This window comes from Patella vulgata, chromosome 6 (assembly GCF_932274485.2).
Source record: "Patella vulgata chromosome 6, xgPatVulg1.2, whole genome shotgun sequence".
Classification (NCBI taxonomy): Eukaryota; Metazoa; Mollusca; class Gastropoda; family Patellidae; genus Patella; species Patella vulgata.
Window position 1 is genome coordinate 53,586,560 of NC_065884.2, and position 20,502 is coordinate 53,607,061.

A 20,502-nucleotide genomic window follows, 5' to 3' on the forward strand; every position below is an offset into this window, starting at 1 on the left:
AGGATTGATTGCGCATGTAATTTATTGACAGCACTGATTTCATATGTAATTAGTTATATATTGACAGCACTGATTTCACATGTAATTAAATTGACAGCATTGATTTCATATGTAATTAGTTATATATTGACAGCACTGATTTCACATGTAGTTTAATTGACAGCATTGATTTCACATGTAAATTAGAAGTATCTATTGACAGCATCAGTTTCACATGTACATGTAATTTATTGTATATTCACAGGTATGAATTACAAAATGACCGTAATGAGACATTCCTGTCAACCATTAAACAGAATTTAACAAAAGATACTCAGTTGGTTCTAGCTGTTGTACCTAATAACAAGAAAGATCGATATGATGCCATCAAAAAATGTACATGCATTGAACATCCAGGTACATAATTTTTGTTGTGTTTAGGGTTAATGTAGGTTTGGCTAATACAAATAAAACTCTCTGAATTGTGATATAGAGTAGGTAAAATTACAACGTTGAATAAAAATCTCCCAAAATTCAAATGAAACATAATTGTAATCTAATTTTAATTAGATTACATAAAACCTTATATCTAATTAGTGACTTAATTAATCCAAAATGGCTCAGTCAGTCAGATGTTTGCTCGCCAACCAAGAGGTCTCAGGTTTGCTCACGATGTTGGCCGAGAAAGTTCCTCTGCATTTTCCGCACAGTTTCCCCTTGTCAATGGCGCAGGATGGAAGGCCTGATAGTCATTTGGCAGTTGGAATTTGGTATAAGACTAGGCTGTAGCACCACTATTTGGGAAAAATTTCCCTCAGAGCACACTGTATGGCGTATACCCGTCTTCATTAGCCTAGTCGGTGCAGAAACGTAGACTATTAAAATCCATAACATTTTTATTTCATTTATTTTAAGGCTAATGTAATACCAAACTGATGAGTTGAATTAATACAGTTTGGTCCTAAAATAAAAGATATAGTGAACAGTCATATTTAGCTAACTTCTGTGACAATATTTATTTTTGAAAAAAAAAGAAGTTTTATTTGATATTGTATTTGCAAGGCAACATCTTAAGATAATTATGTTTTTTTAAAAGGAATATATTTTGTTTTCAGTACCATCTCAAGTAGTAGTAGCAAGAACTCTGTCTAAAAAACAGATGTTGATGTCAGTATCTACTAAAATAGCCATTCAGATCAACTGTAAATTAGGTGGTGAAGTTTGGGCTCTTCACATTCCAGTAAGTAGTGCATTGAGTTTACTGAATCCAACTTCAATTGAATTTTTTCCAGTAGTCATCAGATATTATTATCTTCCTATGATCTGTATTAACCTTACAATTTGACTTGGTCAGAATGTAGTTGGAAAAAAAAATCACATTTTCAACTGTTTTGCTGCATAAGAAAATTTAAATTGGAACTAAATTTTTTTCACAAAATGACCAAATGAAATTGTTAACCATAGTTTCAGTCTTCACAAGTCTAAATGCACTGAAAATTCCTTAGATAAGGTTTTATTCCTTCATCTTTATATATGTTTGTATGGGAACTAGAATTTCGCAGTTTCTGATCTTGCTGTGGCTGAGAAGAGACTCTGTATTTTTTAACCCCTGTTCCCTCTTGCCATTCAGCCACCAAGGAAAGTGATGCTTGATCACTTGGATCAGCTGATAACCACTGGTGTATACATTGGTGAGTTAAAGAACCTTGACATTTGAAATTTGATGAAGTGTTGATGGAATAGTTTCTGCCCAGGCAAATTTCTTATTAAATTTCACCTGTGACCATAGAAAAAACCCAAACAGAATGACAAGGTTTATGATGGCATAGCTCCATTTCTCTCTTGAATTTATCTGTAGCACACTAAACTGAAGATGATTGAAATTGACACTATAGCGATTTTAGGGAACAATGGCGATGATGTCACACACAGTTGATCCGGACAACTTTCAGCAGTACAGATGCTGGTACAGGCCTATGTTAGGTTGGCTAATATTTCTAAACAAAAACAGTTGATTAAAATGGTTCGTCAATCGCTATCAGATGATGATGTGATTGCCAGTTTAAACAACAATTGAATCTGATTAAACATTAGGAATTAATAATGGCCATTGGTTAGTGATGAGATAGTTTTGTGCATGTACAGTTTAGCACATGGTATTCAGTTCTTTTAACTAACCCTTTGAATATTCTTGTTTGTTTCAGCACTTGTTTTTTTTAATTTTATTAATGTTAAAATTTAGTTCTGTCAAAAATAGTATTTTTCGCTGAAAATATATAAGGCATTGGAAAAGAAATTTCCTGAAAACTGTCAAATATAATGATCAAATAATTAAACTAATAAAACCTTTGGAAATCAAATTTACAAGAAAATGACCTTGATGTGTTTGACGTTTACTTAAATTCTTTGAAGATGTAAAATCTTGAAGATACTAACACTGACCTATCCCTTTCTACTACCAATAGAGGCACTATAGAACTCGATCACCTAATATGGAAAAGTCGACAGATTCAGTGTCGGGAATATATAGACGGACATGCGCCATTACAGTGTGCTATGAGGGAAATTTTACCCAGGCAGTGGCACTATGGCCTACTTTTATATCGAATTCTAACTGCCAAGGGATCTTTTATGTGCACACCAATATATACACTGGACCTTGGTTTATGTCCCGTCCAATCGACTAGACAGCTGTCCTTGTCTGCCCTCCGCCTGCACCACTAATAGGGGGAACCACGTCGGAAAATTCTGATGAAACTTCTCGGCCAATGCAGGGATCGATTATGAGCCTCCAGGCTAGTGAGCCAGCATCTTACCCGCTTAGCCACCGTAGCTCCCCCGTTTTTTTGTACAAATATGAATCAAATTACATGTACTTAATAAAACATTAGGTATAACTTCTATCTGGAACTGGGAAGGAGTAGAATGTAGTGAATCTGTGCTGTTTGTCATGGTAGAATTAAACATGATAGAGATATCTACTGGAACATTGTAAAAACGTTCCTTTGAATAAAAATTATTTTTTTATACGCCTGCATTTCGAGGGGACAAATTATACCTTCACTCGTCTGTTCTCATTTGTTGGTAGACACTCTAAATAAAGGTCACAATTTATATTCAATTTTGATGAAACTTAGGATGTTTATATCCCAAAGATCTCTGATGGGTTCTATATTGACATAACCAGATGTTTTAACAGTTTTGATATTATTACTAATAAACAGTTGACCAAACAGGTCACCTTTCTTCGTTTTTTGTATTAATCTTTTTTCTATCTTGCTCTTGGATAAAAGAGTATTGATGACATTTTGTTATTTTATTCTAACACTTTGTTCTTGTTTTATTTCTTTATTTCTATAGCTCTCAGGCACCATGGTTTGTGGTATAGATACATATCATGATTCGGCTAAAAAAGGGGCGTCGGTAGCAGGAATCATTTGTTCGTTAAATCAGACTTTCACTAGGTATTATAGTAGGGTAGCATATCAATCTACAGACGTTGAACTTGTGGATGGACTTAGGACAGCCATAACCAGTAAGTTAACAAAGTATAATCTCTAGAAGTGGTGGTATGTTTTATATATTACAGATTTTACAGTTTAAGACCAGCAGTTGGATTCTAAGTCCGTTGATTAAATATTTGCATCTTTGTTTTATGTAGGCATTAGTAATTTGGTTTTAAAAAAAGATACCTCATGGGTTTTCTCTGGGTCCTCTGTTTTCCTCCCACTGCTAAAGAACCCTATGCGCAAGCGAATTATTAAGATAAAATTGAACCATGTGTCAGTCCCGAAATAACCTAGTTTGTGTCTTGTGGACGTTAAACCCCATTTCTCTCTCTCTCTTTAAAAAACCTGGCAGTAAAATTAGAATTGCAGAAGTGCAAATATAGATGGTATAGAAAAAATTTGACACAATTTATTTAGCTTTCAATTTTAGTGTTTTTTTAAAGAGTTCAAAATTGCCCCTGTGGAAAATACCAGTCGGTGTTGGTATTTTCGCTTGTTAGGTGAATCTTGCTGGGTTTTTATACACCCACATGGAAATGTGATATACAATAATTAATAGAATACAATATCAAAAAAACATCGTTTATCCATCGTTTCATCATTAAAAATACTAATTGTATTTAGTTCTTCATCCGTGGAAAAGTTACTAATTTTACTGACGCAATGTTGAGTAAAACAATGTTTTTTGACATTGTATTATGTTAATTAATTTATATTAACTTATCTGAATATCAAAGGCATCATTTTGACTTAGTCAAAATTGATCCCATCAAACCGTCTGTAATTGGTTTGTGTTACCTGTTTCTATTGATTGGAAGTCTCTCACATGGAAATGTGGTCATATATTGCCGTCGCCCACAATTTCTTTTGAACACTCTACAATCTACATATATCATCTCATTGTTTTGAAATTGATATGTTGTTTACATTAGTGAGATGAAGAAGCCTATTTAGTTTCAATAATTGCTGTTAAATTCTTCTGGAGTTATGGCTCTTGTTTCATTTTGTTGAACATTGTGAATGCTCTACCTACAAAAGTTATCATCCGATCTGTATGATATTTATATGCATCATTTAAATTAGTGGCACGAAGAATCTTGTTGAATTTCAGCAATTAGCTTCAATTACTTCTAGAATTATGACCTGTTTTTTTATGTTGGTCTGTTATCAACAATTTCTTGTGAACATATATCATCTGATTGTTTTGAAATTGGTATATTAGTTTACATTAGTGAGATAAAGAATTATATTTAATTTCAATAATTTCAGTTAATTACTTCTGGAGTAATGGCCCTTGTTACACTTTGTTGCACCTTGTGAAGTGAACGCTCCAACAACAAAAGTTTATATGCAACTGAAACAAGTTAATCCTATTGAATATCACTTTTTTGAACAAAAGTTACCATCCGATCTGTATGAAATTTAAATGCATCATTAAGATTAATTCAGTGAAGATGCCTATTGAATTTCAGCAATTTTCGTGAATTAATGTAGGATTTATGGCCCTTATTTTACTTTGTTAAATCTTGTAAATGTTCAAACAACAAAAATTATTATCCGAATTGTTTGAAATTTATATGCAGTATGTAAATTAGTAAAATAAAAAAGCCTGTCAAATTTCAACAATTTTTATTAATTTCTTCCAGAGTTAAGGCCCTTGTTTCAGTTTGTAGAACCATGTGAACCCTCAAAATGATGAAAATTATAATCTGATCTGTATGAAATTGTTTTGTGAATGCCCCCAATTACCTACAAAAGAATAAATATGTGAAAGTCTTGTCGATTGCTCAGTCGATTTAGCTGCTGTGTGCGTATGCTATGTTGCATGGCAACGTATCTTTTAAAAAATATGATATTCAAAATAATAACATATTATTTTAGGGATTGTCCTTTGATAATGCCCCTTTAAAGTTATTTCTGAAATCTGTTGTTTAAGAGCAACAAGTAATCAGTAAATGTATCTTTACAGGTGCCTTGCGGAAATATGCAGAAGTTAATGAAAATAATTTACCTAACAGAATTATTGTGTATAGAGATGGTGTTGGTGATGGTCAACTAGCTGGTGTATTTGAACATGAAGTTCACCAGATATTAGAAGCATTACATAAAATTAAGAGAGCGGATTACGAGTAGGTGTTTATTTCCAGATCAACTGGGGGGGTTGGATGGCTGAATGGTTAGCGTGCGCGCGCTGTATTATAAAGTCTGTCATTGAGTCGACTGGCGTGGTTTCGAATCCCTGGTTGTACGTGACAAGGAGTAGGGTCGCCTGTCCAACCTTGTGGGTTTTCTCTGGGTCCTCCGATTTCCTCCCACTGCTAAAGAGCCCTACGCGCAAGCGAATTATTGAAATAAAATTAAACCATATGTTAGTCCCAAAATGACCTAGTTTCGAGTGGACATTAAACCTCATTTCTCTCTCTCTCTCCCAGATCAACTGGCCTTACTTAATTGAAAATTAAGGGTTTAACCTATTAAAAATTTGACTGCTGACTTCCTGAACGTTCCACAGTCGTAACATAAGGTTGCTTGGACCAAACTTGTATTCATCTGTGTTGCAACTGCTTGTAGATTCTCTTTATCGGTTATTATCAGTTTTGTCTTTAAAAGGTTTCCAATGATTACAGACAGTTCACTGCGAATTTGAAATTCACTGATCACCTAGTGCATAACAATAGTTAGCTATCATGCATCAGCCAGTCAACGCTTTTAATTCTATAACCACATAAGCTCCATGCCATACTCCAAAATATATATATGTGGTAAAAACGTTAAATTTGACATGAAGTGGGGGGGGGTGGATGGCCGAATGGTTAGCATGTGCGTGTTGTATCATAAGGCTCTCATTGAGTCAACTGGCGTGGTTTTGATTCCTTGGTTGTACTTGACAATGAGTAGGGTCGCCTGTCCAACCCCGTGGGTTGTCTCTGGGTCCTCCCACTGCTAAAGACCCCTATGCACAAGTGAATTATTGAAATAAAATAAACCATATGTTAGTCCCGAAATGACCTAGTTTGTGTCAAGTGGACGTTAAACCCCATTTCTCTCTCTCTCTTGTATATGAATAATAAACAAGGCTTAATATGTGAAAGTCTGCGATGGTATTGGATGAGTGATTAAAGTTACCGATATAAATTGTAATATACTTTTCCACAAAGAAAGGTAATTTGAAGAAAACTTGTAATACATGTAGATAAATTACTTTGAGTATGTTTTTAGTCCAAATATATCATGAAAATAAATGCAGGAAGGCATCTTTAAGTCTGGTTATATTAAAGGGAATGAGACATTACATATCGACCCCTGGCTGGTTCATTTCAAAACGGTTTAAAAACCCTGGTTATAGCCCTTGATTATGTTGCAGAAATTTTGTGGATGTTCTGTAAACAAAGTTATTATCTGATTGTCTTAAAATTTATATGCAGTGTTTTTGATGACATGTGGCGAAGAAACCTATTGATTTTCAACATCATGTGGATGCTCTAGAGGCCATATTTATTTTCCGATGACTTCAAATTTTGAAACCTAATTATTTTCAGCGATTTCTTGTAAATTTGTCATCTGTTTACATGTTTTGTATAATAAATGCTCGTATTACACTGGGAAAAGAAAGAATGTGCGACAACGCTTGTGGACCGGCGGACTCAGCTGCTGTGGGCATGTGTTTAGTTACATGGCAACCCATCTGTGTGATAACTGTCTAATAATATATTTTCCAGTCCGAAGTTAGCTGTAGTTGTTGTTAAGAAGAGAATTAATGCTCGATTTTTTGCTAGAGCGGGACAACAAGGTATGGCTAATCCCATGCCAGGAACTTGCATAGATACTGAAGTTACTAAACCAGAATGGTAAGAATTTATTTTATTCGTTTATAAATCTTATTTGTTTAATCCAAAAGTTCATAATTGTGTTGAGAATGGTACTCAATCTTGTTGAGATTAATCATGAACAGGTTCTCAGATGTCTGATATTCATTTTCAGGTATGATTTCTTCTTGGTATCCCAATCTGTACGACAAGGAACCGTAACTCCAACACATTATAATGTAATCTGGGACCAAATTGGATTAAAACCAGACCATATGCAAAGATTAAGTTACAAATTGACACATCTTTATTATAATTGGCCGGTAAGTTGAAATTATTTTGTGGGGAGTGGATATTGTATCAAAAAGAAGTAAACAAACTGACTTTCTCTAAATCTGCCATAAAGTAATTCACCCCTTTATTTTGACGGAAACCACAGATCGTGGTTGTAAGAGTTAGAACTGTTAGTTACAGTTCGTATCTCACACATTTATCTTTGTCTCAGCTTTTACATGTACCAGGGTTCTTTTTTATACACCCTCTTTTCATGTGGACGTATATTATTGTCGTTGTCAGCGGACAGTCGACAGGTCACAATTTTTATCAGATTTTGATGAAACTTGAAATATAGGTTTATCTCCCAAAGATCTTGGTTCCTTTCGATTCCTAAATGACAAAGTTATCTTGTGATCAATTTTAGAACTAATTGTGGGTGGGTGTATTACAATCTTGTCAGCACATTGTTCAGCCTTCACAAAGAGGAACCATATTGAAATTAAAACACACATTGTTCAACTTGTCACAAAGTGGAACCGTATTGGAATTAAAACAAACATTGTTCAACTTGTTACAAAGTGGAACCGTATTGGAATTAAAACATACATTGTTCAACTTGTTACAAAGAGGAACCGTATTGAAATTAAAACATACATTGTTCAACTTGTCACAAAGTGGAATCGTATTGGAATTGAAACATACATTGTTCAACTTGTCACAAAGAGGAACAGTATTGAAATTAAAACTCACTCATCAAATTTCAGTGAACTATTGAGAGCCAATGCTACTGATGGGTGTTGATTCATATCTTTCATTTCTTTAATATTTTGTTTTAAGAAATTGATATAAAAATACATGTATGCTTAAAAAACATTTTAAATGCATTTTAAAACTTTATATTTTCAGGGAACTATTCGTGTACCAGCACCATGTCAGTATGCTCATAAATTAGCTTTCTTAGTTGGACAATCACTTCATAAAGATCCATCTTTAGATTTAGCTGATAAGCTGTTCTTTTTGTAATAAAGCGAATATGGAGTACCTAAGTGTTCTTAAAAACTATGGTTAAATGTAAAAATAGCAAGTGGTTTCATATGTTGAATGTTTTAATTATGTTCATGAATCTGCAAGTGTTCAATCTTCTAGATTTATCTACTATGAGCATGTTAAATCATATGTACCATACTTCTACAAATATGTCAAGGAAGATGGAGTAGTCTTCGTGGAACAGAATGAAATGAAATCTGGTTTAACGTCCTACTCTTCTGCTCCAATCAGGCTGAACTGATTTTTGGACGGACATTTCAGATTCTCAGCCGGACAAATACTTTATGTATATTAATATTATACCTTAAAAACTGTTGATATTTACTATATTTGTCCCCCGCCTTTCCTCGAAACTTGATGTAGATGTTTGTCTTGACTGAGTTCAATGATTAACATATTGAGCTAAAGCTAAGCAGAGATAAGCAATTTCCTTGGTCGATGCTTTGAGGCAAGATAACTTTGATTCTATCTGATAGAGAGTGATGAAACTTAGTGTATAGTGGATAGTCAGTTTGATTGCTCGATACTTTTGAAAAAAAATAGATGTGCGATTAATTAATATGTGTCATCTATTTATTTGAGGATTTCGGCGGGGGACATTAGCCTCACTGTTGGCTTGTTAATCTTTATTATGATACCGTATTTTTCGAGGTACAATTCGATATTTAATTCCGCGGAAGTAAGGCTTCGTCTTATATTCTACATTGACTTATAGATGAAGATAAAAATGTTTTAAATTATCACACACGTAGTCGTATGGTAAAGTCAAACTTGTGCTATCATCTAGAAATACTTACAGTTTTACAAATACAATACAAATACTTGCCGATATTTCTAAATATATATTTGTATAATAACGGTGTACTATGAGGGCAATATTGCAAGGACAGAAATTAAATTCAAATTGTTAGAGGTTGTTTTACATGCACTGTATCTTCTATTTATGTCTGGTTTATCTGCTTGTATCAGATTATGGCTGGTCAATAATTTTAATAAATCAATTTATCGCAGTGTGGAAATTTTATTAACAGTATCATTTTGACCATTATATATACTGTAATAATCCAATATACCGTTTAATCTGTGATAATCACCATTTCTGCAATAATATTCTCTGAAAGATCTTTGTATTTTATTAAATCATAGTGTTAGCATTTAGGTACTTCTCATAGAAATATATTTGAGGGGTTTTCCACCTCTTTTTGAGTCTCTGTGCTTGAAGCACTGTCAACTTCAAATCCGTGTAGCAAAAAATCTAAACGGTCAACCCCCTACAAAATTATGATGAGGAGATTGCCAAATGTTGTCCCCATTGTGCCTATAAAGATTGGAACCAACGGAATGTTGAGCAAAAAGCTACAGCCTGTGATGTTACAGTCATTTAACATTGAAGTCAATGGGCAAATAATTGCTAGTCTGAGTCCATATGATATCGCAGAGTAGCCAAAATTTATCTTGTCTCCCCTGTATAATTATTATGTACAATGTATATAATATGAAATGGTCTTCGTTTCTTGTTCATTTTAGGGATCACGTGGCTAAGTGGGTAAGACGCTAGCTCGCTAGCCTGGAGGTCGGGTGTTCGATCCCTGCATTGGCAGAGAAAGTTCATCCAGATTTTCCGGCGTGGTTCTCCCTTGTCAGTGATGCAGGACGGAGGGGCTGACAAGGAAAGCTGTCTAGTCGTTCGGATGAGACGAAAAACCGAGGTCCCGTGTACACATTGGCGTGCACGTAAAAGATCCCTTGGCAGTTGGAATTCTTTATAAGAGTAGGCCGTAGTGCCGCTGTCCGGGCAAAATTTCCCTCATAGCACACTGTATGGCGTATGCCCGTCTTCATTAGCCCAGGTTAGGAGCAGAACAGTAGGACGTTAAACTCCATTTCATTTCATTTCATTGTTCATTTTAATATGGGTAGATAACCCCATTCATGTCCATTTATTGAATGTAAATATGTAAATAATGTATATCATATTTCTAATTCATTTATACTGTATTTTATTATCAAAATCTGTCGTATGTTTTACTGATTTCAAATATCACGAACCGTACAATATATAAACATTTATATTTTCATAAAATTTGGTCATTTTTCATAAAATGTAAAAATATCATAAAAAATATAAAATTTCACTTTTTCTCATAAAAACTTCAAAAGATAAAATTAACGATCAATCGCTACACCTAATAATAAATTTCTATACTAATAAATCAAGATGTGAATAATAAAATCACATAAGTTGCATAACTTTTGTCTCATCCTACTGTCTTTTAATAAAGAATAAAATATCAAAACTAACGAAGGGATTTCCCAACTTATGTATTAATTAGGTATTCCCCCCCCCTTGTTTTAATATGTTTAATATCTTTTTTTTTAACTGCTTAATCATGATATACAATATTTTGCTATCTACTGTGGATTTTTTTTTAGAATTGTCCTCTGTAGACCTCCAGAGAACTATGGATTTTAGGACATCTATAAGTTTTAATTTTTATCAAATATTTTACTGATCCACATTAGAAAGAAAGTAATTGCATATTTGAAAGGGGAACTGCTTTAAGATTATGTTAACATCTACTTTTTAACACGTTCATTTTGTTATGGGCCATAGCTACATTCCTGGAATATTCCGTCCAGATGTGTAATGATATTGTTAATAAGTTGGAAGTCTAAATCATCATAATGTGGTTAGATATTGCCGCAAAACCCTCTTCATCCACCCATCTGTCATTCAAATTTTTTGTTAGTACACTACAATAATCCATAATATTTCTTGAAATTAAAGTAAATGTGTGTATTAATTTTTAGCCGAGTTCTACAATCTGCCACTTTGTAAGAACTTTGCGTTAACTGTCTTCTTGAAGTTTATATTGAAAGGACGAACGCGACTATTGATTTTCAATAATATTAATTTGTTACAAAATCTTTGTACCGTCTCATACTTTTTACTGCCTCATAACTGGTGGGTGTGTGTTTTGTTGCCTAACAAGAAGGTGTCAATGAGTATTCATTGACTATTTTAATATTTTTCTGATATTTTTAAAATATTTTTGTTCATTCTTAAATCATAAAACCAAAAAGATATATGGATCTTCAATACAACTTATAGTGTTATGTAATTTTTATACGCCCACATTTTCATATGGACATATTTTGTCTTCGGTCCTGTCCACACTCTCCAGGTCACAATTTTGACGAAACTTAAAATATATAGGTTTATCTTCCAAAGATTACAACCTCTGTACAAAAAATCGTGGTTTGTTTTAGGTTGTTCTATATCCATCTCTTGCAAAATTTGGGCGTATTTTACCTGGCAACCGCTGTTTCCATTTGTAAAGCTACTATTGTATTATTGCATGAACTATGTATAAATATGTAATTTTTAATAAAAAAAAAATATTACAAAATTGATACAGTTGAGTGTTTATAAAAAAACAAAAAAACCCCAAAAAACAACACAACTACGGTACCTTCATTTTTGTTAGGTTTTGAGAGGCATCGGGTTCCGAGTGCAATCTGGAGTAAAATGTAGAAAATCGAAAGAGACAACTATTATTGTGGTGGAAACCCATAATTTTATGGGGAAAAAAACACATCAATTCTATACTATTCAAAAAAAGTAGGGGATATTTGATTTTGGGGGCATAATACTAAAATATGCAAATGACTACGAAAAAAGTCACTATAGAACCTAACAGAAGAAACATTTCCAGTTACATGTGACGCCCAAACGCACCAATAGCTGGTGATGCTTGGGACCATCATGGGGGTCCAACCCAAGATTTGCACGACTCTGACTTTGAATGTTACAGTCATTGTGGCATTGAATTCCAGGGTGGAAACATCAGTTTAATTGTTTTAGTGACCAGAAAACAAATTTTGATATGCGTCGGCTTACCCAAAATGAAAGGTTACGTGCCCTTGGCATGCTACAGATCGGCACAACACAGGCGGTTGTGGCGCGGACGATGAATGTTTCTCAGTCTGTCATAAGCAGACTATGGTCCAGATACCGTGATACACAATCTGTACAGGACAGACCACGCTCAGGTCGACCAAGGGCGACAACTCAAGCCCAGGATCGATTTATCCGTACCTTGGCCTTGAGAAATCGTGTCATCACAGCAAATCAGATCAGCGCTCGTCTTCAAACAGACATTGGTGTGAGAGTGAGTGGCCAGACGATTCGGAATCGACTGCATAGGGGTCACCTTCGCGCCCGACGTCTTCGCGTGATCCCTTGTTTGAGAGATCATCACATTCAGGCAAGACGTCGTTGGTGTAGGGAACGTCAACACTGGGATAATCGACGCTGGAGCAATGTGATGTTTTCAGATGAGTCAAGGTTCACTGTTGATTTTTTGGACAGACGTAGGAGGGTGTGGCGTCGTCGAAACGAGCGCTTCCAAGACGTTAACGTCATCAGACATGATCGATTTGGGGGTGGTTCTGTTATGGTGTGGGGAGGCATCACTGTTGCTGGAAGAACGGCTTTACATGTTGTTGCAGGGCGTGTTACAGGCCAGTACTACCGGGACAACATCTTGGCAGTCCATGTTGTGCCGTTCGCACGACATCATGGCCGCCGTTTCATCTTCCAGGATGACAACGCAAGATGTCACAGGGCCAGGATCGTTACAGGTTACCTCCAACAACAGAACATCACCACATTACCTTGGCCAGCACTGAGTCCCGACCTCTCCCCCATCGAGCATGTCTGGGACATGCTTGGACAGAGGTTACGTCAACGTCAACAACGTCCTGCCAATGTCCAAGAACTTGCTGCTGCGTTGCAACAGGAATGGGACAATCTGGACCAAAATGACCTTAGACGTCTCATTAGGAGTATGCCACGTCGGATCAATGCTTGTTTGGCAAACAGAGGAGGATTTACCCGTTACTGACTTGGTTGTGATGCTGTGGTAACTTTGCTGTTTGACCCCGGGTATCATTTTACCCTTATAATGGTCAGTCTGTGCCTTACTTAGTCTAACGATCATTTGGAATAAATCGATGAATGTGAACTTCATTTCATTTTGTCATTTGTTTCTTCGTCAGTTTCATTAGGTGACTTTAATAACACTTAAAAATCAAATATCCCCTACTTTTTTTGAATAGTATACTTTCATCGACATTATTTCTATTGTCAACTTTTAACACTGTAATGTTTGAATTTTGAATGTAACAACATCGGATAACGATGATAGCGCATGGGAATAAACCTTTTCGAGTTCGCCTTAATACACCACAGATCCATCTCTCAAATTCATAAAACTCTGTGGAATTGTATAGGTCAATGCAATTACTATACTCAGCCAAATTAAAAACTTGACACTCGGGATTTTTGGGACTAGATTTTTAATATTTGGTTTAAGGCAACTATTTTAGTGTTATGTTGTGCACAGACGACCTTGACATCAACAGAAAGCAAGAATACGTCTCGCCGAAAGTCCTTGACATTGATAACGTTCGTGATGTCACAGTACCCCCCAAAATGAAATTCACAGACTTGGAGAACAATCGTAATAAAGTGTTTAGTAACGGTTGTGGCCTCCTCTATCCTCTCGTAATGCTACACAACGTCTTCTCATGGATCTCAGAACATTAGTAAACACTACCCGAGGAAGACGTCGCCACTGCTCAGCAAGAGCATGTTGAAGGTCCTGCAACGTCAGTGGTGGATTCACTTGCTGACGAACACGTCGACCCAGTTCGTCCCAGATGTGTTCAATAGGATTAAGGTCGGGGCTAAGCGACGGCCAATCCAGGACTTGGACACCGGCATTTCTTAAAAATTCTGGGTAGCAATTGCTGTATGGGGTCGAGCATTGTCTTGTTGAAACTTTAGTCCAGGCCCATGAAGAAGAACAGGTTGCAAAATCTGATCCCTGTACCGGACAGCATTTAAGTTCCCTTGGACAACAACAAGAGGAGAACGTCCATGTGCACAAAAAGAACCCCAAACCATGACGCTGCCGCCACCAAATCGGTCAACTTCTCTGACGCATACTTGAGCGTATCGTTCACCTCGTCTGCGGTACACTAAAGACAACCGAATTCCACTGTCTTTGAGTAAATCTTATGTGTCTTGTGGCCCACACAAGTCGGTTAAGGCGATGAAGAGGTGTCAATATTGGTCCATTATAGGGCCTCCGAGCTCGAAGACCAGCAGCCTGCAAGCGATTTCGAACAGTTTGTGCAGTTACCCTTCCACCAATCTGTTTCTAAGATGACGTAATCGTATTGCTTGATCTTCCTGGAGTGACGTCACACGTGGCGCTCCCGCCCTTGGGCGGCCGGCAATAGTTCCAGTTTGAAGCACTCTCATTCTAAGATTAATTATTGTCTGGCGTGAACAATTAAAGGCTCTTGCAACAGTGACCACAGACTGACCAGCATAGAGCCTACCTATAGCACGTAGCCATTCTACATTTGAAAGGCGCGGCATTTTCTAACAAAGATGAAAATAACAATTTTAGTTTGTTTTTCCAGTTCAAGTTACGTGTGCGTGTTCAGTTTAAGCAAACTTGCATCGATTAACCTCACGAGTTTGTGTTTGCACGTGTTTTTCAGGTTTTTCATCTTTATATGCTCAAAAGTCACGTGATCCACGTGACTTTACAATTTTATGAAATTAAAGGCTTCTTAATACTTACTATCGTTAGAAACACATTAAAATTTATTTGACTTACCAGAAAAAATTTTTTGTTGAAATTCATCAGTGCCAAGTTTTTAATTTGGCTGAGTATATTATAGAGAGAACTGTCATCTCTTTATCTAATCTTACCTATCCATCGTCACGGCACCGAAAGGCGGTACTATGACACTACAGCTCAATTAACATTTTTATGACTTCTTAATTCAGCCTTCGAAACTTTTTGCTTGGAAGCATAAAGATACACTGACAATTAAACATTGGACATATATATTACCTAATTTTTAAATTAAAATATTTTGTAATACATTTTATTCGATATTTCTTTACGTACACTGATAGTCCACAACTGAACGTGGAAATGTCCAGCTGAATGTTTAATAGGAACATATGATATGTTGCAGATGGTACTCCATAGAAAAGAATTTCACATGCAAAAATTATATTTAGGTAACAAATTCTATACCAAACCCTCAAAATGCTTATTATTTTAACATAAATGAATAATAATCTATCCAAAATTTAGAAACAAGCCTGTTTGTTAACATTTACCAACACTTGACAACGGCAGCCATTATAGCTTAGATTTTGACAGTCCAACAGTATTTACTGCATCTTTATTTACTTCTGTGTCGAATTCCCGCTCAACGGAAGTGCTGACAATAAGTTCGTGAATAATTTATTTTTTAATATTATCAAATCACGTAAATGACACCTCATTTGTAGGCCTATTTCGATATGAATTAATCGTATTCCGCAGTAGAAATCGTTCACAATGTTTCTGAATCTGAATGAATAGTCGTAGATGCCAGTTACTGGCTTTTACACGACGGATGGAGTGCGCTAGTTAATGTTTTCTAGTTTAGAATTGAATACTTCGATTGACTCTGAGTTCACTGTATCATCACTGAGTTTATTCCAGTCGTATACAGTTCGTACTTAGTATGAGTATTTGAATATGTCACTTTTAGCACTAATTGGCTGGAAGCACTTGTTGTTGTTACACACTGAGTTTTCTACGATGTTAGTTTAAACATAGGTTTCAAATTGTTTAGCCCGAATAGTTCTCTTAAGTCGCTTAGCCTTGAGGTAGTAATCAATGTTAATGGCTGGTTCGTGCCCTTCAACCACCTTAAATAGGAACGTCAAACGCTGGTGACGGCGTTTCTCAAGTGGTTGCACTTCCATTTAATTGAGCATATTAGTGACGCATCCTTCCTGCCTGGATTTATAGTCGCCCGTTATAAATCGTGCTGCTGATCTTTGGATTCTCTGCAAGCGGTCGATGTCTCCTATTAAGTAGGGGTCCCAGACGACGCTTCCGTACTCAAGTTTGGATCGGACTAGTGCAATATAGGCGTTATTCCTGCATGGCCTAGGACAGTGTCTTAGGTTCCTGCGGAGAAATCCTAGTGTTGAGTTGGCTTTTCTGCAAATGTTGTTGATGTGCGTTTTGGAGTTGTATATGATCTGTCATTGAGTTGATGGCACGATATATCAGACAGTCATCGGCAAAAAGACGAATATTAGATTTCACTCTATCCGGGAGGTCATTGATATGGCAGAGAAATAGTAGAGGCCCGAGTAGTGTGCCTTGTGGGACGCCGGAGGCTACGTCAACCTGCCGGGATCGCTCACCTTCAACTATGACTCTCATCTTCCGCTGCGTAAGAAAGTTTGTGATCCACTTGAGTGTTGCTACTCGTATTCCATAGGACTCGATCTTGTGGAGAAGTTTGTTGTGAGGCACAGTGTCAAACGCCTTGCTGAAGTCCAGTATCGCTGTGTCGACTTGTTTGGTCTTGTCGTAGTAATTGTGTAGATCATGTGCTGTTACGACTAGTTGTGTTTCACAAGAGTAGCCGTTTATAAAACGGTGAAGTGGTTTATTACTAAACGGAATACGGCATACTTGTGTGTATTGTGTAAATGAAACCTTAACTTATCGATTTAATTTGTCGGTAAACGCTGTCAAATTAACGAGTATTCGTATCGCTCGTTTAAAGACATGAAAGGTTCTTTTCAAGATTAAAAAAAAAATGACGGATCCTATCCGCGTGGAAGCAAGGACGCGGAAATCTCACACTACATGGAAACGGGAAAGCAACTCGAAAATCTAAGTCTCGACTACTGTACTACATAGATCAGAGTTTCAATATAGCGATAATATCTGTCCCTAACTTTTATCATTTTTTCTGTAGGTGTAACCGTGATTGGGCAAGAAATTAAATTGTTCCTTTCATGATAACACGCGGGTGTACGATTTAAAGAGGTATTTGCGCTCAAATAGTGTATTGTGAGTAATATAGTATATTTTGGGCTTATGTATCCACGGGCCACTATTCTGTGTTGGAAAATAATATGTTCAGCCTTGTTGGTGTCGAGATTGGTTTGCAACAAGATGGTGTTACTTTATACCTTGCCTTTAAAAGAAGGATTTCGCATTTCCTATGTCATTGCTGTTTTATCTAAAGATTAATTTTGGGCGGAAAACAAAAATGTCATTATCGAGTCGTGTAAACTGATTGTTAAAACAAATTTCATTTCCATTGACCTTGTATGGTTATGTCCCCTGAGAAAGAATAGACTCAGTTGTCACGCAATAATAAACAAAGATAGAAATTGATTTATTTATCATATATATATATATATATATATATATATATATATATATATATATATATATATCTTTGGAAGTCTGTTTCTTCTACAAAACCAAAGAATTATTAAATGTAATTTTAAACTATTGTTTTTCCTCCTATCCGAACAACTGGGCATTGTCCTTCCAGCCCACTCCCATACCGTACCACTGACAGGGGGGAAACCGGGCATTGTCCTTCCAGCCCACTCCCATCCCGTACCACTGACAGGGGGGAAACAGCACCGGAGGTGTCTTGTACATGTACACATCTAATCTGTGTAAGTGTAGTAAATGTGAAAATGAAACAAAAAGACTGTAAAAGAAACCGAATTTGATGTTTATACATGTAATGATAACGATGATGATGACGACTAACTATGATAACATTTAAAGTGAAGAGTAACTACGTAATTTTGATTTTGAATGATTGTTTTACTTCAATAAACAACCAGTTTTTGTCTTATATCTATACTTGTTAGCAAATTACACAATTATAGATACGATTTCTCCTGGTAGGGTGCCCCACCATAAATAAATATCTCAAAATATCTCGACAATTACACCATAATATATACATATATACCAAGCCTTAAATCAATTTCGCACATTTAGAGTCACTAAATAAACGGTTATGTTGTACTTAAAGATACATTAGTTAAGGATTTTATAAAGAGTTGGCCATTCTTGCTATAATAAGTCAAAAAAAGATGATAAAAAAAGAAAATGTTGAAAATTTCAGTCAAATTATTTTGTTCTGAACGGAATTGTCACTGTTGGAAGTTTGAACTAGAAATAGGCATCAATTGTGTCTGCACCGTCTATGAGAATTGGCCATCGTTTGATTGACAGACGATAACTCCACCCACATATTCTCATTTATCAAGAAACATGCTCAATGGCTATGGTAGCCTTGCTTAGCAGGCCTTTCATCACCAGTTTCCGGTAGTGACATCAGCGACTAACGGTAAACGTTAGCTTGGTCCGCCATTTATTGATTTAATTTTAAGTGGACGACTGTTTAAATCCAAACTGTCCGTGGTTCTCCAGAGTTGATTTTGAGCTTGTCGTGTAAATAAAGGTCTAATTAATAATTTCTATAACATCTGGGCCCCGTTTCACGAAATCTTAACTAAAAGTAAAATTCAAATATTAGTAGATACTTCAATTTTGATTGGCTAAGCACTAAATTCAATCTAATATTATCCAATCAAATTACTAAAATTTGGATTTTATCTTAGTTAAAATTTCGTGAAACAGGCCCATGAAGCCTAAATAAAGACTTGCAAATAGGCAGATTTAGGTCTTGCATAATGTATGTTTAAATGTTTGTAATTTGGCCTTAAATATCCGAACTAGAGGTTTACAGCTAATGTAGTAAAAGTACTGTATGGTCAGATTGAAAGGCTATGTTGGTGTGGGTTTATATTTTAGTGGAAAAAATCACGTGGTTTCAATGCGATTTACAAAACTACGGGCATATTCTTGTCTCCATTACTTCATAACCATATTGCTCAACAAATGTCAAACATATTTCCTGGTTTATCAGACTAGGCGCTCCGCCCATATTTGCCGGGTAAACACCCGCTCACTAACCCTCGCAGGCCACTGGGACTCCATTAACGATAAAAATACTGGGCTTGTGTGTCATACAGCATCAGCAGTCAACACACACCTGAAATACTGTCATCAATCGCGGACGTTTGACAGAAAGGGAGATAACTCTCTATTACCGTTAACGGATTTCCAAAATTCTGCATGTTCCCTTGTCCATTGTGATTTCTGCATTTTGGTTTAAATCAAAATTTAACAAATATCATATTCTTTGCCGAGGATGAAGTCATTGTGTGTTTTCGCTAATATTTAATTTGATGTCAACTTCACAGTTGTTGATATAAATATAGCACTTACTTGACAAATAATCTGGCCCTAAATCAGGTTATTGCAAACATTTTGCTTGGAACTCTCTGGTTTGTGTTCCTGGTGTTATAAGCTTTCCAAAAATGTAAAGTTTGTTTTGTAGGGAGGACCTTTTAACGGAACTGTGTTTCTGAGCAAGCCAGAAAGTATGACACCCTCTGATGTAAATGCATGTCCGAACCACTTCTGTCATATTGAAACGCGCTTTGAATCTTTTTTTTTCCGATCGGCTGCTTCCCTTGTTTTCAAGTACCCGATGTTGTTTTATCGTTTTAGACATATTATTTTCCAGTCGTATCAAACATCATTGATACCATTTTATTGATTCTGAAATTATTTGTAAAACAAAATAAGAGACGTGGGGGAGGGGGGCGTATGGGACTTTTAGAGTGTGTTCATAGTTGAAGGCAATACTGGGCCTATTTTTAATCATCTAGGCCTCGATCCCATTAGTGATGCCAAACGGATGAATATGCCATAAGGTCAATAACAGCTGGGAATCGTTTTCTGCACCTCATAAAAAAAACCTCTCCTGCAACTATTGGCGTGGCGTGCTACACTTATGCGGTGATTTTAAAGAATGTGGCCCGATTTGAGGCTTTCTACAATCCCCTTCCCACCCTGTAATAAAACAAATGTGAACTCTTCTGAAACCCCTTCTAAACTACC

At 36.1% G+C, this 20,502-nt stretch overlaps 1 protein-coding gene across 2 annotated transcripts in view; it reads left to right on the forward strand.

Annotated features, from left to right (window-relative positions):
• Positions 1–12,031, forward strand: part of LOC126824883 (piwi-like protein 1) — a 38,555-nt gene extending 26,524 nt beyond the window's left edge. For both annotated transcript variants that reach the window (XM_050554303.2, XM_050554304.2), the window contains exons 13-19: positions 245–396; positions 1,095–1,219; positions 3,340–3,514; positions 5,458–5,617; positions 7,208–7,336; positions 7,470–7,617; positions 8,477–12,031. In XM_050554303.2, the coding sequence (XP_050410260.1) occupies positions 245–396; positions 1,095–1,219; positions 3,340–3,514; positions 5,458–5,617; positions 7,208–7,336; positions 7,470–7,617; positions 8,477–8,593 (1,006 nt within the window). In that variant the 3' untranslated portion in view covers positions 8,594–12,031. The remainder of the gene's footprint in view (positions 1–244; positions 397–1,094; positions 1,220–3,339; positions 3,515–5,457; positions 5,618–7,207; positions 7,337–7,469; positions 7,618–8,476) is intronic.
• The last annotated feature ends 8,471 nt before the right edge of the window (positions 12,032–20,502 follow it).